The sequence below is a fragment of the Girardinichthys multiradiatus genome, chromosome 9, assembly GCF_021462225.1.
Source record: "Girardinichthys multiradiatus isolate DD_20200921_A chromosome 9, DD_fGirMul_XY1, whole genome shotgun sequence".
Taxonomy (NCBI): domain Eukaryota; kingdom Metazoa; phylum Chordata; class Actinopteri; order Cyprinodontiformes; family Goodeidae; genus Girardinichthys; species Girardinichthys multiradiatus.
In genome coordinates this window covers 47456741-47481664 of record NC_061802.1, presented here as the reverse complement: position 1 = coordinate 47481664, position 24924 = coordinate 47456741, and the positions used below count along the sequence as shown (strand labels likewise).

The 24924-nt window shown below is 39.2% G+C and overlaps 1 protein-coding gene across 1 annotated transcript in view; it reads left to right on the top strand.

The window, feature by feature from the left end:
- Positions 1–240: 240 nt before the first annotated feature.
- LOC124874416 (desmoglein-4-like) overlaps positions 241–24924 on the top strand; it is a 48665-nt gene continuing 23981 nt past the window's right edge. The window contains exons 1-10 of the mRNA XM_047375764.1: positions 241–360; positions 2516–2641; positions 3096–3251; positions 6075–6213; positions 8531–8700; positions 10938–11072; positions 15892–16077; positions 16239–16885; positions 18155–18297; positions 23097–23318. Coding sequence (XP_047231720.1) covers positions 304–360; positions 2516–2641; positions 3096–3251; positions 6075–6213; positions 8531–8700; positions 10938–11072; positions 15892–16077; positions 16239–16885; positions 18155–18297; positions 23097–23318 — 1981 coding nt within the window. The 5' untranslated portion in view covers positions 241–303. The remainder of the gene's footprint in view (positions 361–2515; positions 2642–3095; positions 3252–6074; positions 6214–8530; positions 8701–10937; positions 11073–15891; positions 16078–16238; positions 16886–18154; positions 18298–23096; positions 23319–24924) is intronic.

The following is a 24924-nucleotide window of genomic DNA, read 5'->3' as shown; positions in this document are numbered from 1 at the left end:
TGTCATTTTATGCTTCTGTTGTTTTAAACTTTCCAGGTGTTCAACCCCCGGGGCAGACTTGTACTTTTTAAAGTTCACAACAGACACACCTTTGAGAAACATGCAACCAAGTGACAGTTAAAAGATCAGAGGACTATTGAGTAATGGGAGTGAAACAGGTTGCCCAACATTAAGTAGTATGCGGACTTTGAAGGGAGGGGGTAAAACTGATAGCTTTTAAAGAAGCACACGAGCCTGACAGCCATACTTTAAGCCTACAGTCTGAGAAGGAATTGCTCAGTACACTGTGACTCACCTGTGGTCATGGCTACTTTATCTTCCCCAGAAGTGAGACTGCTGCTTCTCACAGTGCTGTTCTTGGTGAGTGTAAATAATCCAATCACTTATTTCTATCAGTTTCTTACTGCAGTCTGAGATAAACCACTTAAGATCACTAAATTTATTTTTTAGCAGACTAAACTTTAGCATACTGAATTAATAACTCATATTAAACAACATTGTTCATGGTATTTTCTTTATTGGGAAACTGAAACCTAGATGGATGCTGCTATTATTGAACAACCATTCCTTTCTTTGTTTCTTAAAGATTAAATACAAATATACAAAAATGTGATTCTTCAATGAAAAGGTTTTAACAAATGGAGAACCTTTGATCCTACCGCCTCAATCTTAGGAAGCCCATGTGAATGATTTAATGCATTCAAGATCTTTGAATAGTTGTCTTGTTGCACAAAATGGGAGCAAAGTGTGAACATCAGTACAAAATGGTAAAAGGGATGGCTAGGTAGTGATCATGGGAGTACAGTAAAAAAAAGAAAAAGTTTATGACAGTACAAACACATTACAGAGAGATGGTATGTGTAGTTTTTGGGAAAGGTCTTTTTTTTTTTTTAAGGTGTTGGGGTAAACAAGCAATGTTAGTTGCAAGCTTCCATCTGAATTAAAAAGAACAATTTAACTACAGTTTGCAATTAATCATGATACCCTTGTGTCTGAATCTCAGCAGGTGGGTGCTTTCTTTGTGGAGTTTGTATGGCTTTCTAACTCATACCAAACACTTGCATGTTACGGTAACTGGTCAGTATACATGACCCTTAGTTGTAACTAAGGACCACCAAGGCTGTTTCCCTGTGTGTCTCAGTGATGGACAAGTGATCTGTCCAGAATCTGCCCTGCCTCTCATTCTATTGTCCAATGAAGATGGCCACTAGTCAACAGTGGATATACAAAATAAATAGGAGAATGGGTAGGCTTAAGATGTGAACCAAATTGCACCATTAGGACAGTAATAAACCTTGGTGCAACCTAATCGTTATTCAATTTGGATATCTCTGCTTTAACCTTTGCACAACAAAATGCTCATCAGACAGCAAAGAGAAATCATCAGCGTGGTAAAGTATCTTGAGGGATCTACTTCTTTTTGAAGCATTGTTGGCAACATTTTTTATTTTTTTTATTTTAAATACAGTACTCAGCCAAGTGGTGTGAAGAACCAAACCAGTACTTTTCCTGGTTCCGGTTCTGGTTCCTGGCAATTCTTGAGTCCACTGTATGGACTCAGGCTCCCTCCTATTAAAAAACCTGCATGGCGGGTGTGGTGCTAGCGCAGTGGAAAGGCTGAAGTTTTGTGACCATGAACAGGTGTCAGTCACCAATGTTATAAAGTGCTTTGTAAAACCGCATTGGAGTTCTACCTACATGTGTGTAGCCTGTTGTAGCTTTACACTGAAGCAGTGGAACACACTAATAGTAATTTAATATTCCATGATAAGGAGACATTTTGAATTTTTTTACTGACAAAAATTCGCATTATTTTTACTTTTAATGGTGAAGTTGAGGCCATTCTGATTAAAATACATTGTAAATAATTTGGAATTTCAATGCTTATTCTTAGAAGGGCATTAGGTCATTAGAAAGTCTGATTAGTTTGTAACTCTAAGCATTAGAGTTAACAATTAATGTTAGAGAATACAATTTCTAAGGTTTTTCTTTTCTTACATTTAATTTTTTATTATATTCACAGGCTGGAAAATCTCTCCGCACTCAGTGTGATTTTAAAATTGATATTTCAGAATACAAATACATACTGAGTGTACATTCACATTGAATCAATTAGGATGTGTTGCCATGAGGCTCATTTGTCTGATTTAAAGTATGTTTTGTAAATAACAGCCTTTAAGCAGGTATTAAACATACTTTTCATTAAGCCCACATTTTTGTATTAAACATACTCTTTGTTGGTCTGATGTAACATTCTAACTTTAAATGTTTTTATTAGTTATTAACACAAAATCATCATAATTAATAACAATAAAGGCTTGAAAACACCAGTTTGTGTGAAATAAATCTATATATGTTTTACTTAGTGAAAGATTTACTGAAATAAACTTTCCAATAAAATTCTCATTTAAAGAATGAGTGTGAGTATAAACGATGATAAAAACACATCTGAGCCAAAATGTTTTACATTACACTGGTTTTATACTTATAACAATAATCTCGTTTCTGGTTTCAGATGATCAGTGCTGACGCAAAAGAGAAGAAAACGAAAACACTGAGAAGAACAAAAAGGGAATGGCTCCCTCCACCTGCCAAGCTGAAGGAGAACACTAATTACACCCATCGGGAGTTCATTGCAAAGGTATTTTGCTCTAATTCAACGTAGTATATAACTCATCATGGTGTCAGAAAGCAAAAGGAAACATATTAACAATCAGAAAAGGCTTCAGCAATCAAATGTTACTTTTTAATCACATTACTGTTCCTGACCAACTTTTTACACCAAAGGACATGGTCCAGATAACTTTCAAACAGGCTCACTTAGTAGAAGTTTTATCCCCAAATTTGTTAAAGATGTGATGTTCAACACATATCGTTTTAGGTCTGTGCATTACAGAAGATACCAAAGTCTGACTTGTTTCTAAGCATAAACTGTTAAATATCTCATCTCTTGGTATCATAAAACCTATTTAAATATTGTATTCAATGTGTGCAGTCTGTGAGTGTAAAGGATGTTCTTGGGTCACAGTTACTGAAAAACACAATTTTGCCTAAGAAGGATCTTTGAAATGTGCCATATGTGGTTTTTTTTTCAGATTCGCTCTGACAAAGATAAAGATTCGAAGGTGGAATATTCCCTGATAGGAGCAGGAGCTGACAAACCACCTTACAACCTGTTTGTGGTGGACCACAACACCGGATTTATACGCATTACTGATATACTGGACAGGGAAAAATATCCATCCTACAATGTAGGTCTTTATTGGCCTTATTCATGGGATCTTTGAAGCATCACATTAGTCTGACTGAAACACTAGAAGTCATACTATTTTCAGTGAATATGTGGGACTTATATTACTACTACTAGTAATGTGCCAACTACTAGTTCTACAACTACTTGTTGTATCAATACAACTAATAATAATAATAATCATGAGGATGATGATAAATGATATAATTACAGATCAGACAGACCAATGTAGCTAATAATATAAATTACAGTGAACTGGTGAAATATCCACAAGGTGTTGTCAATGCTATACAGGTCCTTCTCAAAATATTAGCATATTGGGATAAAGTTCATTATTTTCCATAATGTCATGATGAAAATTTAACATTCATATATTTTAGATTCATTGCACACTAACTGAAACATTCAGGTCTTTTATTGTCTTAATACGGATGATTGTGGCATACAGCTCATGAAAAACCAAAATTCCTATCTCACAAAATTAGCATATCATTAAAAGGGTCTCTAAACGAAATATGAACCTAATCATCCAAATCAACGAGTTAACTCTAAACACCTGCAAAAGATTCCTGAGGCCTTTAAAACTCCCAGCCTGGTTCATCACTCAAAACCCCAATCATGGGTAAGACTGCCGACCTGACTGCTGTCCAGAAGGCCACTATTGACACCCTCAAGCAAGAGGGTAAGACACAGAAAGACATTTCTGAACGAATAGGCTGTTCCCAGAGTGCTGTATCAAGGCACCTTAGTGGGAAGTCTGTGGGAAGGAAAAAGTATGGCAGAAAACGCTGCACAACGAGAAGAGGTGACCGGACCCTGAGGAAGATTGTGGAGAAGGGCCGATTCCAGACCTTGGGGGACCTGCGGAAGCAGTGGACTGAGTCTGGAGTAGAAACATCCAGAGCCACCGTGCACAGGCGTGTGCAGGAAATGTGCTACAGGTGCCGCATTCCCCAGGTCAAGCCACTTTTGAACCAGAAACAGCGGCAGAAGCGCCTGACCTGGGCTACAGAGAAGCAGCACTGGACTGTTGCTCAGTGGTCCAAAGTACTTTTTTCGGATGAAAGCAAATTCTGCATGTCATTCGGAAATCAAGGTGCCAGAGTCTGGAGGAAGACTGGGGAGAAGGAAATGCCAAAATGCCAGACGTCCAGTGTCAAGTACCCACAGTCAGTGATGGTCTGGGGTGCCGTGTCAGCTGCTGGTGTTGGTCCACTGTGTTTTATCAAAGGCAGGGTCAATGCAGCTAGCTATCAGGAGATTTTGGAGCACTTCTCACTTCCATCTGCTGAAAAGCTTTATGGAGATGAAGATTTCATTTTTCAGCACGACCTGGCACCTGCTCACAGTGCCAAAACCACTGGTAAATGGTTTACTGACCATGGTATCACTGTGCTCAATTGGCCTGCCAACTCTCCTGACCTGAACCCCATAGAGAATCTGTGGGATATTGTGAAGAGAACGTTGAGAGACTCAAGACCCAACACTCTGGATGAGCTAAAGGCTGCTATTGAAGCATCCTGGGCCTCCATAAGACCTCAGCAGTGCCACAGGCTGATTGCCTCCATGCCACGCCGCATTGAAGCAGTCATTTCTGCCAAAGGATTCCCGACCAAGTATTGAGTGCATAACTGTACATGATTATTTGAAGGTTGACGTTTTTTGTATTAAAAACACTTTTCTTTTATTGGTCGGATGAAATATGCTAATTTTGTGAGATAGGAATTTTGGGTTTTCATGAGCTGTATGCCAAAATCATCCGTATTAAGACAATAAAAGACCTGAATTATTTCAGTTAGTGTGCAATGAATCTAAAATATATGAATGTTAAATTTTCATCATTACATTATGGAAAATAATGAACTTTATCACAATACGCTAATATTTTGAGAAGGACCTGTAAATGTAAATATTCAAGGGGTGTACACCTTCCTCATTAATGAAAGTAATGTTAAGGAAATCTTGTCAGCATTCTGAGGGACCTTTTGGATAACAGTTTGACTGTAATGAAAACCATTATCAAAATGTAAGAAAGTGTTTTAGTCGTTTTTGGTAATATACAGGTATTATCATGTCATGAGATTGTCATGTTTGTGAAGGACCCAAGTGCAGACTGGATGACAACACAGGACACAGAAAACAAGGCATAGAACATGAGCAGAATTAGAGTCAAAAGGAGCAGTAGAACGAAATATTCAGCAAGTATGTAAAAAGAAGAGGCTCCTTTTATATGGTCTGTCTTAGGAGCCATTTTCTTTGATCTGATTTTAGGGGAACCTGTGAGATACTGTACTTTCGCTCCTCTCTTTGTTCTGATGACTTTATTTCAAGATTGTTGGATATATTTATTTAAACTAACTTCTCTGTTACCTATAAAGCGAGCTGACCATGTCCAGCCTCACAGCTGATCAAACTCTGAACACCACATGAACAACTATATTTTTCAACAAGATTTCCATTTCATTAACTTGCATTTCAGTTTGATTAGAGATGGAAGAGGTAAAACTATTATTGTTTGATATGCACTGAAATATATTACAGGCCAACATGCACCATTAGTGCTTTTGCCTACTAGTCATGCTCTTAATCCGATCAAGTTCAGGTTTTAGATCTTTGAAACATTTGTCACTTACATTTGATGAAAATCTGTTGCATTGGAGTTTCATTTGTCAGTTTATTTCATAATGAACTACATCCCAGAAAGAAGACACTAAAATATGATATCTGACAACAGAAAGCCCTAATCCTTGACTGATTTTGAAGTTGTGTTTGGCTTGGCCTCTTGTACAAGGTCTAATCCTGTCCTGTCTTCTCATTCCTACAGCTAACAGGTGTAGCTACATTCAAGAGTGGGACAAAAGCAGAGGAAAACATTCCCTTGACTATTACTGTAGAGGACCTAAATGATAATGCTCCATATTTTTCCCTGCACCAAGGCAACGTCACAGAGGAAAGCAAAAAAGGTATTTCTATCTATCTATCTATCTATCTATCTATCTATCTATCTATCTATCTATCTATCTATCTATCTATCTATCTATCTATCTATCTATCTATCTATCTATCTATCTATCTATCTATCTATCTATCTATCTATCTATCTATCTATCTATCTATCTATCTATCTATCTATCTATCTGTCTGTCTGTCTGTCTGTCTGTCTGTCTGTCTGTCTGTCTGTCTGTCTGTCTGTCTGTCTGTCTGTCTGTCTGTCTGTCTGTCTGTCTGTCTGTCTGTCTGTCTGTCTGTCTGTCTGTCTGTCTGCCTGTCTGTCTGTCTGTCTGTCTGTCTGTCTGTCTGTCTGTCTGTCTGTCTGTCTGTTTGCCCGCCCAGCCCGCCCGCCTGCCTGCCTGCCTGCCTGCCTGCCCTGCCCTAAGGGGTTTGAGAGCAATTTCCGCCTGAAATTACATACATCAAATAAATCAAGTATAGCTCCACAGTTACATGCAAACTTTTGGTACATGTGTAAAGGTAAGACATAAAAGAATATTTTTCCAGTGGAACCACTATTGTAACTGTGACTATGTCTGATTTATTTGTGATTAAAAAAATAAGAAATAAACAATTTTGAGCCACGCTAAAGGTTTTTCCTAAATAAACATTGCAAACCACTATAGACATCCTTTGGAATTTCTAGGAGAATCCTCAGGTTGCATTAATCCACATCTTCATAACTGCAGCAAATTCGGTCTGAATAAGTTATATCAAATATGTTCCACAAATATTTTAGAGGGCAATATGCCAGGCTGTTAGGCAAAGGGTGCCAAAATGTTCCCAAATGTGTTGTTCACCTCATAAAAAGGAAATAAAAGGGAATCTGGTCAAATTTTATTTGACCAGATTCCCTCCTACAATTTCCATTGTAGGAGTCTTTCTGCATATGACATAGTCTTTGGTTATGACATTTACCCTGTGTATCATCAAAACGTACAGTTGCAAACATAACTGGAAGCTAACAGAGTAGCGAGCAAGCTAGCAGCCGGCGGACAGCAACCAGCAGACTTCAATCTGCAAGCAAATTACATCACCAGAGAAGGTGCTAGAAAGACAAGTTATGCCTTGTTAGAAAGGGGAGTATCTATATTTTGTTATGATATGAGACATGTGGGGGTGCTGCAAAGAGGAAGGTGCTTTTTGTACTGTTTGGTTTACAGAGTCAGCAATGCCTGAGGGACCTTAAAATGTCATTGCCTGTGTTTAAGTGCTGTAAAAGGGGTGTGGCCCGTCGGGCTTAAGAGGTTAGACAATGATACACATTCAGAGCTTTGCATAAAGAGAAAATATATGTTTCCAAACACAACTTCAGGAAAGAGCAGCCTGCTAAATATAAAAATAATATGTAATAGACACAACATATAGCAAATTCTTTTTTGAATAAAGTCATTTAGTGCAATTTAATGTTTCCAGTCAAATGGAATCAAGTCGAAATTGTAAATGTTAAATGTTTTCTATGGAGGATCATCATGAATTAAAATTTTAAGCCTCACAATCAGGTGACTCTTGAAAGATATGGAAGCAGTGACAATCAGTTTGAGATCAGTCTGAAGGTTGAAATTACAGGATGGTCATTAATGACAAATGTAAGAGCTTTAACTGATACTAAAACCAAACTGTATTGTCACAGGCTTTAATTTCATTAGTAAACTTTTCATATATTAGATGTATGTTTCATAAATATTTGGATTATATATGCATGATATATTGTAGTCCATTTAAGGTTTTAGTCACTGTAGGAATTTGAGAATTTACTATTTATTCCCTTGGTGAACATCCTATATGTTCAATGTACGACAGAATATATGTTTAAGATTTAGACAAGTGTGCTCTCTGCTTAAGATCAGATAATCCTCAAAGTTTCCTTCAATCCAGAACCTTTTTTAGACTTAACCTTTATTTAACTGTCACTGTCACCATCATACATTTAAGAGAATTTTAGACTCACATGATAAACCTTCTGTAGGAACTGTCCATCTCTCTTTTAATTCTGACAAGTTTTACTGCCTTTCTGTAGCCACCGCACATTACTGCCACTACCATCCTTCATTATGTATTATATTAGGGACACATTAATAAACATTCACTTGTAAATGTGTCAGATTTTAGCCTTCTTCTATCAGCTAACTTGTATCTGCTGTCTATGGGAATGGTCAGTGTCTTTTTTTGTTTCTTTTTGATTTTTATGTTAGTACTCTCATCAGTTTCCCTTGTGCTTGTCCTGCCTTCTCCAAAACTGCTTGTTTGATGGGATTTACTCTGTTGTCCATTTGTGACTCTCTCCAGGAACCTTTGTTATGCAAATCGAAGCTAAAGATGATGATCAAGCTGGAACAATAAATGCAGAGATCGTCTACAGCATTGTTAGTCAAGAACCAGTAGGCAGAGGTCACATGTTCACTATAGACAGAAAGACAGGAAAATTATATGTAAAAGAGCCCACACTGGACAGAGAGGTAATGTGTACTCTTCACTCAATAAAACACACATTGTACATGTACTTCAGTTTTATGTATAATACAAGGTAGTTTTTATAGACCAATAAGTACATTTCTGACATTTAAAGTTGTAAAGCCATACTTATGTTCTGTTCAGAGCTGCAAGTCATGATCAGTCTTTGTTATTCAAACGTTAAACTTGTTTAAAATCAACCGTGAACTTCTTGAAGGGGATCTATAATGCAAAATTCACTTTTTGTTCTTTTTTATACTACCATTGGGGTCTCTAATGCTTCGACAAACAGTCCAAACACAAAAGAAAACATTCAGCCATTTTTTGGCTATAAATGAAATGTTTTTTTTTTTCATTTTCTAGAAACTGCACGGTTTCAAATATGGAAAGCCGTTTAATTCAAAATTAAATAAATAGATAAATACTGCTTTTGATAAATTATTAATAAATATTCCATGAAATAAATAAATATCCCCATGAAATAAAACAAAATAATTATGTTAAAAGAAATTTTCATCTTATTTTATTTAATTCATTTCAAGATTTATTTAATTTACTTAAATATTTACTTAATTTACTTAAAGTTTTATTTATTTATTTATTTTACTTAGAGATTTATTTATTTCATAATGCAGTTTATTTTTTTGTGAAGCTACTTTACGTATTTCACCCTGTTTTTCATTTTAAGCTCTATTTATTTCATGTTTTATATTCAAATGAGGGGGGGTAGTTTTATCTGTGGGGCGGCTGTAAAAGCCTTTAAACATCGGCAAACGGGATGTCGTTATTGTTACTGTTGCCTGTTAGTCAGTAATTACTTTTAAATGATGATGTTATTGCTGATTATTATTTAATAAACAGCGTTAGACCCATAACATAAGGTGGATGTATTTATTTGGATGGAAAATAAATAGCACTATGTGTGTGCATGACGTGCTGAAAGGATGACGAAGACTTATTGCACAAACAGCTTCCACAAAAACACGGCCTGAGACAGGGGAGGGCTCCCTCCGACATGCTGTCTTCTACAGCTACGAATTGAGCTCGCCCCTGCTGTCCCAGCGCCACCCAGCAGATAAAACTCCGCCCCCTCATTTGAATATAAGAACATGAAATAAAAAGAGCTTAAAATTAAAAACGGGGTGAAAAGCGTAAAGTAGCTTCACAAAATAAAATTGCAATATGAAATAAATAAATCTCTAAATAAAATAAATAAATCAATCAATCTTTAAGTAAATTAAATAAATATTTAAATAAATTAAATAAATCTTGAAATGAATTAAATAAAATAAGATTAACATTTCTTTTAACATAATTATTTTGTTTTATTTCATGGGGATATTTATTTATTTCATGGAATATTTATTAATAATTTATCAATAGCAGTATTTATTTATTTAATTTTGAATTAAATGGCTTTCCACATTCAAAAGCTGTGTAATTGTGATGTCACAATTACAGTAGCACCTAGCGTTAGCACCTAGCACCTAACGTTACCTGAGTCCCACCCCTGAGTAGCAACTGAAGCGGCGATCCACCCACTTGATTTTCAGTAGGATCATGTCTCGAAGGCTGGTTTTACCTTACAAGTACTTTACAATGGCCACCCTTAAAGGCAGATGTTCTGTTTTTGGTTGTAAAGACCCACATGTGTCCATGCACATTCTCCCACTGTTGGATAATAGAGATTCATGGCTTCATCTTATTTTTGAGGCCAATGTCACATGACAGTTTGCACGAATCACTTCACCACGGACTGCTTGAGAACTCGCATCAGTACACATCAGGACTTGCAGAAAGACTTAAACTGAAGAAAAATTCAGTCCCTACTGTTCGTGGCAAATTTGCAAATAACAGATGTATGGCTGTACTGTTGCGCATCTGCTGGCAGCCATTTTAACGTGTAGGAATTGCGGGCCCCGCAGAGGGTTTAGCCAGATACAGCTCATTTAAATAAAAGTGACAGAGCCCTAAAACAGATCATTCTGAAAGGAACTCAAAGAGGTGGTGAAATCTCATTATCTGAGAATGATGTTTGTGCGAAAAATGGAATTAACACGTTTTGTATAGCCCAAAGGCCTATTCCAAACTTTTTTAAAAGAAGTATAAAGGTCACCTTCTTAAGAACAACATCTGAGCTGCTCCTCTTTCTTGTGGTTTGCAACCATAGAATGAAGCATAAAGAAAGCTATTCAGGTATTCTCATGTGTTCATGCATTTGATGTTCTATTTTCTCTATCAGACACATGACTTCTACAAGGTTGTTATTAAAGGAACTGATTTGGGAGGTGCACCGGGGGGGAAAACAGGGACAGGAACTGCGGAGATCCGAGTCCTGGACATCAATGACAACATTCCCATTCTAGAAAAGTCTGAGGTAAAGACCATTGTTGAAACTAAGCCTAACCAAATAAAAAGTAACAAGATTAAATGCAACAATGTTTTATGTTTTATAACCCTAACCCTAACCCTAACCCTAATGTTTTATGTTTTAGAGTGAAAAAAGCCTAAACACAAACAATCTATCCATTGTGTTGGAAGTATGATTATTGATTGAATAATCTTGATCAATAATTATAATTACCAATCATAATCTGACAAAATCAATTTCTTAACCATAAATCCTCATTTACGAATCGAGACCAGAGATGTTTCTGGTGTTGTAATTGTGGCTCAACGCCTCTGACAATTACAACCGTTAAATACTCCGTAATAGTTAATAACTATTGCCGGAGATGTCACTGTTTAATCGACCGTTTCTGCCGAAACGTGTGGAACTTGAACCTTATTTTGACTGACACATCACTTTTTGCACTCAATGAAACACCAAACGCTCTCTCTTTATCTATGTGAATATTTATTAATTTTCACCCACTCAACATGCAAAATTCTACAAACACAGGGGTAACACATCTAAATAAGCAAAATCAACAAACGGTAGTGGGTATGTATTGAGTCAACCAGCAGTTTATGGCACAACAGATGAAGGGAGAGGATATGAAAGGGGGGTGTGGTGATGACTGGTGGGGGGTTGGAGTGCAGCTTAGAGTGTCTTTTATGATCTTCTGATCATAAAATGTCCCCCCTAACTCCTGACCACAAAGGATTGATAACTTTTGGCGGCAAGCTAGCACAGTGAGATTGAAGACAAAGGTAAAATGGAGAATTTTACCATGAGGTCGTTTTAACAGTCCAGTCTTGCAACGCACCCGCGTTCAGATAGTAAACACAAACAGCTCTGGGGAACATGGCGGATCCCGATATTACATAACACATCAAAGTTTCAACAAGCAAGGTTACATGCACATATTATTCAGAACACATGAGATCCTAACCAGCGATTCTGATCGCTTCTACAACCTCTGACCCTGCCCAGGCCTTCTAATAAAGAAATTAAAAAAAGAAATGGGTTTTACTTGTGTCGTCTTCTTCCGAGTGAGGGAATTCGAGCGAGGAAAAGTGGGTTTAAGTTAATTGTGCGTCCACAATTAACTTCAGGGGGACGGTCAGTCTTTGTCCTTTGGTCTTCTTGACAAAAAGGAAAAATATGATCTGACCATCAAAGTCGACTTGAAAATGAAACACGGTAGCGGTTCGTCTCTCCGAAGCTCCGTGTCTCCAGTTACGTGTTAACTCACGTCTTCGATCGGCAAAAGTGAAACCTCTGGCCTTCTTATTCCAAAGACTTCAGTTATGAATGGTTCGTTGTCCAACGAGAGAGAATGAATGAAACTCTGCGAAGAGCTCTTCTCTTAAAGTGGAGCGCTTCAATCACCAGATCGGTTTCCAGCAGAAGGCGAGTTTTCAAACATGAGCGCCTCCTATATAGCATCCTGTGACGTCAGACTGGGGACGCACAGTCATATCAGTCGCAATGCTCGATGGGATATGTAGGAGCGGGCTGTCCTGGGTACAAAATGGCCGATGCCATTGGAGGGGCACAGTGACGTCCAACAACGTGCAGATAATCCAATACTCAGCAAACAAGTGGTCCAACAATTGTAAGTACAGTATATATGGGCAATAGAGAACAATGTAGCACTAAGACAGGCCAAAAGACCTGTCTTAGTCTTAGCTAAGCAGAAATATAATAGAAATAACAAAGCACAAAAACAAAGAAATTAACAAGACTAACGGAATATAACAAGTCATTGAAGAAACAGAGACATGAAAAAGCTCAAACACGGATCATGACAAAATTATGCAACAGGAATTTTGCATACTGAGTATGTTCGATAAACTGCTTATAGCTGCACCTTGGTCAGTAAATATGGAGGCAAAGGTGTTTGCCGTCAGGCTGGTAGTAGGCGATGGAGGTTAAGTAGAGTTTTGAAGGTAAAAAGTAAGTCCCTTTTTCACTTAAAGTCCCGAGATTTTAATATCTGGGATTTTCTTTACCTGGATAAAAAAAATCAGCTTCAGTATACCATAAACACAAAATGCCAGGGGTTTCAAAACATTCCAAAACCCAAAAGTAAAGAATATTAGAATATTTAAAAAGTCAAGTATTGATAAAAAATAGTGACTAATATACAAAAGTAATTGGGGCCTGCTATAGCAATGCATAGGAGGAAAGCATTCAATGCCTCCTATGCATTGCATGGAGGCACCTATTACTATTCATCTGTAAACTGGACTCTTTATTATTATTCTTCCGTCCAGATTAATGTGGCCCGAACCGTAGCGCGCACCCCCACAGTATATACAGGTCCTTCTCAAAATATTAGCATATTGTGATAAAGTTCATTATTTTCCATAATGTCATGATGAAAATTTAACATTCATATATTTTAGATTCATTGCACACTAACTGAAATATTTCAGGTCTTTTATTGTCTTAATACAAATGATTGTGGCATACAGCTCATGAAAACCCAAAATTCCTATCTCACAAAATTAGCATATTTCATCCGATCATTAAAAGAAAAGTGTTTTTAATACAAAAACTTCAACCTTCAAATAATCATGTACAGTTATGCACTCAATACTTGGTCGGGAATCCTTTTGCAGAAATGACTGCTTCAATGCGGCGTGGCATGGAGGCAATCAGCCTGTGGCACTGCTGAGGTCTTATGGAGGCCCAGGATGCTTCGATAGTGGCCTTTAGCTCATCCAGAGTGTTGGGTCTTGAGTCTCTCAACGTTCTCTGCACAATATCCCACAGATTCTCTATGGGGTTCAGGTCAGGAGAGTTGGCAGGCCAATTGAGCACAGTGATACCATGGTCAGTAAACCATTTACCAGTGGTTTTGGCACTGTGAGCAGGTGCCAGGTCGTGCTGAAAAATGAAATCTTCATCTCCATAAAGCTTTTCAGCAGATGGAAGCATGAAGTGCTCCAAAATCTCCTGATAGCTAGCTGCATTGACCCTGCCCTTGATAAAACACAGTGGACCAACACCAGCAGCTGACACGGCACCCCAGACCATCACTGACTGTGGGTACTTGACACTGGACTTCTGGCATTTTGGCATTTCCTTCTCCCCAGTCTTCCTCCAGACTCTGGCACCTTGATTTCCGAATGACATGCAGAATTTGCTTTCATCCGAAAAAAGTACTTTGGACCACTGAGCAACAGTCCAGTGCTGCTTCTCTGTAGCCCAGGTCAGGCGCTTCTGCCGCTGTTTCTGGTTCAAAAGTGGCTTGACCTGGGGAATGCGGCACTTGTAGCCCATTTCCTGCACACGCCTGTGCACGGTGGCTCTGGATGTTTCTACTCCAGACTCAGTCCACTGCTTCCGCAGGTCCCCCAAGGTCTGGAATCGGCCCTTCTCCACAATCTTCCTCAGGGTCCGGTCACCTCTTCTTGTTGTGCAGCGTTTTCTGCCACACTTTTTCCTTCCCACAGACTTCCCACTGAGGTGCCTTGATACAGCACTCTGGGAACAGCCTATTCGTTCAGAAATGTCTTTCTGTGTCTTACCCTCTTGCTTGAGGGTGTCAATAGTGGCCTTCTGGACAGCAGTCAGGTCGGCAGTCTTACCCATGATTGGGGTTTTGAGTGATGAACCAGGCTGGGAGTTTTAAAGGCCTCAGGAATCTTTTGCAGGTGTTTAGAGTTAACTCGTTGATTCAGATGATTAGGTTCATAGCTCGTTTAGAGACCCTTTTAATGATATGCTAATTTTGTGAGATAGGAATTTTGGGTTTTCATGAGCTGTATGCCACAATCATCCTTATTAAGACAATAAAAGACCTGAAATATTTCAGTTAGTGTGCAATGAATCTAAAATATATGAATGTTAAATTTTCATCATTACATTATGGAAAATAATGAACTTCATCACAATATGCTAATATTTTGAGAAGGACTTGTATATCAAAACGACCGGCTCGGTCCCGGGAGGTGTGCTATTACTTTTATTGGCGTTTCGAGTTACCATGGTGACGTAATTAACGAAAAACCACCCCCCAAAATCCCCATAGGACTGAATGGAGTCAGGGGCGGAAGGAATCCTCAAAATTCGCTGTTTTTGAGGCTCTGCTGTATTGCCATACTTTCACCTAGAAACACAGTTTGACTTTCAGTTTGTAGAAAAATGCGCCAGCTCTTCAGAAATGAAAACGGTTTGTTGATAACTGCTACGGTGTCTCTAAAATTAGACTCCAAGCGACACAAAGTTTGCGAGAAAATCACACTCTAACAGTGGAGATGGCAGTTACTAGAGTGTAGAAAGAGGTGATTTTTTCAGGAAAAAATATTTTTAACTGGCACTCACGGCCACAAATTTTGCTCTAAAGTCACCATTTTTGGTCAGTTTGTAGGGCCGGGCCTCTGCTTTCACACAGATTTTCTTTTTAATAGAATCAATTTTATCTAAGAAGAATCCCATAAAGTCATGGCTGCTAAGTTTTAGTCACAAAACTGTGAAAAAGCTATCAATAAAGTGTGCCCTCTTTATTGAGGTTTTTAAAAAACAACTTAAGGTCTGTTTTCACTGCATTTAATTTATTTTCCTTTTCAACTGATTTATCTTTTTTGTATTTAGTTTTTTTTTTTTTTTTTACAGTATTTTATATTCCTTGTTCTGTCTTTTGCAAATGATTAGAATATTTTTTTGTTTGTCATTTAACTGGGATTACAGCACTTTGTTCAACCCGTTGTTTTTATTATGTTTAATAAATGAAGCAGAATTGATTTGCTGTCACAAAAATGAGTTCAAACTTCTTCATAACAAAGTTCTGGTCGTTCTGCAGTACGACGGCTCAGTGGATGAAAATGTTGCCGATGTGGTTGTGATGAGAATCAAAGCTCTGGACAAAGACCTTAAACCCACAGACAATTGGCTGACTGTGTTTACAATTGCCAAAGGAAATGAAGACAACCTGTTTTCAATTGAAACAGACAAAGAAAGAAATGAGGGCATACTGAAGCTGATTAAGGTACTTGTTCTTTTTCTGACTTTAAATATGTCAGTATTTTAATTAGCTTCAAGTGTAGCAAATATGCTATATGCAGTTGAACTCACACTTACTTGTTCCTCTTGTGTTTTTCTGTTAATTTATTTCTGAAACCCATTTTCTTTTTCATCTGCATCAATTAGGCAGTGGATTTTGAAGAAGTACAGAATCTTGAGCTGGGCCTAATCATTGAAAATGTAGCCCCTTTTGTAGTTGGTGGCCCTGTGCAAATGGATGTGGATGTTCAGGTTGGAGAAGGGGGTCCTCTGGCTGCTGGAGCAGGGGTTGGAGCTGGAGCCGGAGTTGGAGCTGGTGTTGGAGTTGGAGCTGGTGTTGGAGTTGGTGTGGATGTGGATGTAGGAGCTGACCTGGGGCTAGACCTGGGCTTGGATGTGGATTTGAATGTAGATCTGGATGTTGGGCTGGATGCTGACCTTGAAGCTGAACTGGATGCAGGCGTGGATGCAGGCCTTAAACCACAGGCAGGAGCTGGCCCTGGAGTTGGACTTAAGCCTGGTGTTGGACTTAAGCCTGGTGTTGGACCTGGTGTAGGTGTGGGGCTTAAGCCAGGCATTAGGCCAGGACCAAGACCCAAGCCTAAGCCAACTGCACCAGGAAAAAGCTATCCTATAAAAATAGCTGTAAATAATGTGCCCGAGGGTCCTGCATTTATACCCAACACCAAGAAAGTACCTGTATCTGAGGATCCAAATGAGGCACCAGAAGATGGTGTGATTGCTGCATTTCCAGCTGTTGATCCAGACACAGGAAAACCAGCTGATGATGTCAGGTTAGTTGGATTATACACAGCCACTTTAACAATACTCATACCGCTAAAACCTGATTGCATGTAAGTTGATTTTAACAAGCAAACACAGCATATAGGAATTCAGGCAACAACTGTTTGTAATTAAAGCCAGGACAGATTTCCTGCTTTTAAACATTACTGACTGTTCATGCAGTCGAGGGCCAAAATGTGATGCCAGCTGTGATATTGTAACAAACATTCTTGTTTTACGAAATTGTAATACAAGTAATCAATCAAACCAACCTTTTACCCACAGTATTGTGAATCCTTACATGTATCTGATGTATCTATGGTCAGTAGCTTGTGACAAGAGAAGAGCTACTATGATATGGGATTTGAACTTAGTATTTTGAGATGCTAAGTGGGAATTGAACAGATGTTTACTGCTTCTCAAACTTTTGAGACCCCAGTCTGATTGTTTGCTGTTCTAAATCCAAAGTCTTATGGTTCTTTTAAAGTCCACCACTTTTCAAGGCTTCCTTGGAGTCGATGGCCTGCCTGTCGTTTAGCGAGTGTGGAAAATGCCAATTGTTTTTTCTGCTCTAAGACTCATATGTTTGACAACACCAATTTCGACCCTGGCCTGCCCCAACGGGACCTGCTGCCAAGCAGGTACCAAAACAGCCAGTACTGGGCCAGAAGAGCCAATAATGCCAATAGTCGCAAAATGGCTTGAGTTAAGTGGACCTGGCCAAAGTGGAGGCCATGGAAAAGGGGCTCTAGACCTCTAAGCTGGCAAATGTATGGGGGCTGCTTACCTGTCTTAATGAACTTTCTACTGATTGCTGGAGCTGCATATATTAGATACATTATATAATTCAATTCCATTCAGTTATATAGTACTAATTCACAACAAGTAATTTCAAGGCACTTTACATAGTATATTCAGTCGAATCAAACAAATTCTAAGTCAAGTACATAAATTTCACTTAATCCTAGTCATCAACAAATGCAAAGTTTATTATTCAAATTGGGTAAAAAGTTTTCTATCTAAGGAAAGCCTGCAGATTATGTCAAGATGGTGACTTTCAGCATTTCCTCTTCCTGGTTGAGGATGTGGCAACAGTGGACAATCCCTTGCATGTGCTGTTGACTTTGCAGCAATCCCTCATACCGAGCATGCACAAACATCCAGCAAAAGAAAGTGCAAACATAATTTTTTTATTATGCTAAACCATGCTTTTTAAATAAAAAGAACAGAGTTTTAAGAAAGCTGTGTTAATTTTCTTGTTTATTGTGCCTTTTTTACAGCTATGCCAAAGCTTATGATCCAGATAACTGGTTTACTATTGACGAAGAGACAGCTGAGATTAAACTCAACAAACTACCAGACAGAGAGTCACCCTTCCTAGAGAATGGTACCTATTTTGCCAAGATTTTGGCAATATCAAAAGGTGAATGTTATGATCAAAAGCAAGTATCCACTTCTCAAGTATCCATTTCTTTATGAAAACTTTATCTAACACAGTTTTTTGAAAAAGTATTTGACCCTGTGTAGATTTTCTCCATTTTCTCATTTATGTCATACCTAAAGGTTTCAAATGATCAAACAATTTTAATATCAGACAAAAATAAAGTGGTGATTTCATTTATTCAGAGAAATAAGCTCGGATAAAGCTTGGGTAAACCATCAGGGCCCTATGTGAAAATAGAACTGCCCCTTTACTGAATTTTAAAATAACTATGATTGAGTACCTGATTACTGCCTTTCCTGTATAGTCACGACATCATGTAAACATAACCTGTCTGAAAACATGAAGTAGGCTAAAATACTTCATAAAGCAACAGTTAATTCCATTCAATTCAATCCAGTTTTATTTATTTAGCACCAATTCACAACACATGTCATCTCAAGGCACTTCACAAAGTCAATTAAATTAAATCATACAAATTTCAAGTCAGGTATATACATTCCAATTAATCCGAACTATCGAACAGTGCAGTCGGATTCAGTTTATTATTCAGATTGGTTAAAAGCTTTTCTATCTAAGGAAACCCAGCAGATTAAGTACATCGAGTTAGTGACTTGCAGTATTCACTCTTCCTGGATGAGCATGTAGAGACAGTGGACAGTCGCTTGCATTAACTTTCCAGCAATCCCTTATACTGAGCATGCATGTAGTGACAGTGGAGATGAAAACTCCCTTTTAACCGGAAGAAACCTCCAGCAGAACCAGGCTCCGTGTGAGCAGCCATCTGCCACAACCGACTGGGGGTTTGAGAGAACAGTGCAGAGACACAAAAAGAACACAGAAGCACTGATCCAGGAGTACTTTTTATAGGAAAGAAAATGGAACATTAATACTCATTCCTTGTTCTAAAGAAATTCAACAACAGAGGAGAAACAAAGACATTGACATCTTCCGTGGTGGAAAGGGTTACAAAGCCACTTCTAAGTCTTTGGGACTGTCATTGAACTGTCATTGTTTGTAAATGAGAGCTGGTTCTCAAACATTTTAGCTGGTGAAATAAATGTTGGGTAAAAAGTTAAACACATCATGCCCTTTCAGGAGGTTTAGGAGGAAGAACACAGAACAACATCCTTGGCATATATGAGGAGAGATCCATCCATCCATCCATCCATCCATCCATTTTCTATACCCCCTTCTTCCATAGTGGGTCATGGGGGAGCTGGTGCCTATCTCCAGCAGTCTACGGGCGAGAGCTGGGGTACACCCTGGACAGGTCGCCAGTCTATCGCAGGGCAACACACAGGACAAACAACCATGCACACATTCATTCACACCTAAGGGCAATGTAGAGAGACCAAATTAACCTAACAGTCATGTTTTTGGACTGTTGGCAGATGTTCCATGGTCAAAACCACTGCTGAAGCAAAGGAACACAAAGACCCATCTAACATTTATCTAAAATATCTTGATGATCCCTACAGCTTCTGGGAAAATATTCTGTGGACTGATGAGACAAAAGTCTAACTTTCTGGAAGTGTGTATCCAGTTATATCTGGTGTAAAACTAACAGTATTTCAGACATGGTGTTGAAACTTTTGGGGTGTTTTGTTTTTTCAGGACATGGAAGACTTGCTGTTATTGATGGAACCATGATCTCTGCTCTCTAGCAAGAAATCCTACAGGGCAATGTCCATCAATCTGTTTCTGACCTCTCCAATACCCTGGCATAGGCATTACCAGGGAGGCTGAGGAGTGTGATCCTCCTATAGTTGGAACACACCCTCCAGTCACCCTTCTTATGATGGGGTACCTCCACCCCAGTCTGCCAGTCTAGAGGCACTGTCCCCGACCGCCATGCAATGTTGAAGAGGCGTGTCAACCATGACAGCCCCACAACATCCAGAGACTTGAGGTACTCAGGGCGGATCTCATCCACCCCCGAAGCCCTGCCACCGTCGAGCTTTTTAAGCACCTCGGTGACTTCAGTCTGGCTGATGAAAGAGTCCAACCCTGAGTCCCCAGCCTCTGCTTCCACCAGGGAATGCGTGACAGCAAGATTGAGGAGATCCTCAAAGTACTCCTTCCGCCGCCCGATAATGTCCCGAGTCAAGGTCAGCAGCTCCCCACCCACACTGTAAGCAGTGTTGGCGAAGCACTGCTTCCCCCTCCTGAGGCGCCTGACGGTTTGTCAGAATCACTTTAAGGCCAACCGGTAGTCCTTCTCCATGGCCTAAACGAACTCCACCCAGGCCCGAGTTTTTGCCTCTGCCACAGTACGGGCCGCGGCATGCTTGGCCTTACTGTACCCATCAGCCGCCTCCGGAGTCCCACAAGCCAACCACAGCTGTTAGGACTCCTCCCTCAGCTTTATAGCATCCCTTACTGCCGGTGTCCACCACTGGGTTTGTCGATTGCCGCCGCTAGAGGCACCCCAGACCTTACGGTCGCAGCTACGGGCAGCAGGACTGACAATAGATGCAGAGAACATAGTCCACTCGGACTCTATGTCTCCAACATCCCCCGGAATCTGGCAAAGCTCTCCTGGAGGTGGGAGTTTAATACATCCCTGGCCGAGGGCTCTGCCAGACGTTCCCAACACACCCTCACTATGCGCTTGGGCCTGCCAAGTCTGTCCTGCTTACTCCTCTTCCAGCGGATCCAACTCACCACCTGGTGATGATCAGTGGACAGCTCAGCCCCTCTCTTCACCGTGTCCAAAACATGCAGCCGAAGGTCTGACGATACGACAACAAAGTCGATCATCAACCTCCTGCCTAAGGTGTCCTGGTGTCAAGTGCACTGATGAACACCCTTATGCTTGAACATGGTGTTCATTATGGAGACAGAAGTCCAATAACAAAACACCATTTGGACTCAGATCGGGAAGGCCATTCCTCCCGATCACGTCTCTCCAGGTGTTACTGTTGTTTCCCACGTGGGCGTTGAAGTCCCCCAGCAGAAAAATGGAGTCCCCGGGAGGGGCACTATCCATCACCCCCGACAGGGAAACCAAGAAGGCCGAGTACTCCGCACTACCGAAACGACAGTCAGACCCCTGTCCCCAACCCGAAGGAGCAGGGATTGCCACCCTCTCATCCACTGGGGTAAACCCCAACATGAGACGGCTGAGCTGGGGGGCAACAAGCAAACCCACCCCAGTCCGCCACCTCTCCCCGTGGGCCACTCCAGAGTAGAAGAGAGTCCAGCCCCTCTCGAGGAGGGGAACCGCCACCTTAACCTTAACATTTTAGTGTGACAAAAAGAGCAAAAACAAGATATTTGTGGGTAAATGCCTTTTCATATCACTAGCTTCTGGTCTCTGTTAAAATGTGTTATTAACTAGCTTTATCTGCGCTTTTTAATTCATCTAATTTACATGTATTTTGAAGCACTGTCTGTCAAGCCAATAAACTTACTAAAGATATGGGCTTTGATAATTGGAACCATGTCACATTAAGACTGAGTGGGTACCTGAAGGGTAACAATGAGTCCAATCGCCACATCCTAAACCTGGCTTTTGGGACATGGGTTGCACTTTGGGACACTAAATAGCAATTTTGTTTTAGTACTGCTTCAGTTTGGTATATTTTCATAGAACGAGTTTCCAACAAATTGATCTTTGCAGCAATGTGCAAGTAAGGAATGCATCAAATTCCTTTTTTTTACATGCAGTCTAATCCTGTTTAAATAATTTCATCCATGCTAGTTTATTCCAACACATTTGCAGGACCGTTCAACCCATAACAGTCAGGTTCAGATTAAAATCTAATTCCAGAAAGTCTAATTTAATCCAGAGTCAAAACAAAATAAATTTGATTCATTACATAAACATAAATAAGGACAGAGCCATTTAACTAAGGATGCCAGCATTCAAATAATATTCACTTTTATTCAGATACCAATCCAAGGAGCCACAGGGTGACCAGTTGCAGTGGAGAGAAATGACTTCATAACAAGACACCTCCAACACAACCAATGTTAAGAAACATCTGGGCAACTCTCAATAAAAGGACAAATCAGTGGAATATGCATACCACAGAAAAGCTAAACAAATTCAAATAAATGGAATAAAAGACACAAAGACAAAGGACAGGTAAATTCAGTGGAGTTAAGAAAATTAATGACAGAAGTTGGAAGATACCGGCTGATGTAGTCAAGTTCACCTCAATGCCTAGTATGGGTTCTTGAGGCATTTGCATGGAGAGGTGCTGCATTGTATTTTACTTGCTTTACATGGTACAGAAAGGTCAAAATGTGGTTTTGCTTGCGACCAAACCTCTTGTAGATGAAATGTTTTCGAAAGTGGAAAACAGGGGAGATTTCCCAGGCTACTATGATAATGGTCTGGATACCTAAACGACAGGTATAATTAGCCTGGCTGCTGCAGAAACACTACTACAATCATTTTTTTTCCCCTTGATATATTTTCTTTGAAAGTTCTCAAAAATTTCTATGAGACCAGCTGCTTGGTTAAAAAAAAAAAAAAAATGCTACACTTCGCTTCTGTTGAACTGTCTCCCTTTTCATGCAAATTAAACAACTATCCTTTGGCACTTATGTTATAGAGGTCCATGGAAGTCCCGACCTTGCTTGTGAGGATAGACACAACAGTCACCATTCAGCATATTATCGGTCCTATTTGCTTTGTACATGAGATTTTGAGTTGTTGTAAAGAGCGATGACAAATTATGCATAAATTGTAGTGCTGAAAGCAAGTGTAGTTCATTGTTATGGAATCACTCCCTCTGTCTGATATTAAACTAAGCTCTTGCCATCCACAGACATGCCAGCAAAGACAGCCACAGGAACAATAGCCATTCAAGTCACTGACTCCAATGACCACTGTCCCACTTTGACCACTGCTTACAGCAGTCTATGCTCTGATGAAAAGACTGTGTATGTTACTGGCTTTGATGAAGATTTCAGTCCAAATGCTGCTCCATTCACTTTTCAAATCATACCTGAAGGTACTCAAGGCCAGTGGGATATAGAAGTCATCAATGGTAAGTAAGAAAATTACTTTATTTTAGTCAGCAAAAAATTTGTGAACAATATAAACCCTATCATAAAGGAAACACATGCAGTCATGAAAAAGGAAAGTACACCCTTTTTCAGGTTTAGGGTTTAGCATATCGGGGCATAGTATAATGATACTGTTTCCCCATTGTCTAAATGTAAGTAATCTAACCTGAGTTTTAGAAAACTGTAACAAATGTCACAATCTTAAAAAAAAAAAAAAAAGCTGGAATGAAAAATGATGTGTGAAAAACTAAGTACACCCCCATCATAAAATAACTTATAAAACCATAGGTAGTAGCAATAACTGTCTCTAAGAACTTATCCATCTGATTGTGGAGGGAATTTGTTCCCACGCTTCATTCAAACATTTCCTCAGTTCATTAAAGTTTGAAAATTTATCAATGCAAAGCATGCCAAAACATTTCAATCAGTTGAAGTCTAGACTTTGACTGGGCTGACTGTAATACAGAAAGCCTTATTTATCTTTTGAATATTTTGATATACATTGAAAATCATGGTCAGCTCAATGGCTGCACAGTGCTCCTCTCTGTTGGTTGCAAAACAAGCCAAAATCAGCTCTAATGGTTGGTATAAGGTGTTTTGCTGATATACTGTTTGTTCCAGAAGTCTTTATGTTAAGTCAGATGAAACTTTACCAACCTAAGTTTTGCTGCCATATTCTTGGTTGGAGGAAAAAGGCTTTGTCTGTGAACTCTTCCAAACACATCACACTCGTCCAGTCCTATTCATGACGTTAAAGACTGTGTAATGTATGCTAACTGGCCTTTAGAGTCTGAGATACTTGTCGAGGCACCTTTACTTTATGTTTTGGAAAATTAAGTATGATGTTAATATCTACTTATTGAAACTCTTAAAGGCCCATGTTGTGGTGTAGAATGTGAAATGTAAAATAGGTAAATTGGTACAACCTGGAAAAGAAGCATTAAGATCAGACTTAAGTTTCTCAGCAATATGTGTTGTTCATTTTCTTTAATTAAAAATTGCTATCACATTAGAACAGAAATCTAATTGCTTCTGAAATAAAAGCTGAATCACATTCCATGCCAATAACACATCTTTAGCAGGGGGTCAATACTTTGTGGAGGGGGCTGTATATACAGTACTGTGCAAAAGTCTTAGGCAGATGTGAAAAAATGCAGTAAACAAAGAATGCTTTCAAAAATGCAAGTGTTAAATCATTTATTTTCATCAAACAAAAAAATGCAGTGAATGAACAAAAGAGAAATCTAAATCAAATCAATATTTGGGGTGACCCCCCTTTGCCTTCAAAACAGCATCAGTTCTTCTAGGTACACTTGCACAAAATCTTCGAAGGAGCTCGGCTGGTAGGTTGTTCCAAACATCTTGGAGAACTAACCACAGATCTTGTGTAGGCCTTCTCACATCCCTCTGTCTCTTCATCTAATCCCAGACACACTCGATGATGTTGAGATCAGGGCTCTGTAGGGGTCATACCATCACTTCCAGTAAGACTTGTTCTTCTTTAGGCTGAAGATAGTTCTTAATGACTTTGGCTGTATGTTTGGGTTTGTTCACTTAGCATTTTGTAAATTGACAAAAATACAAAAC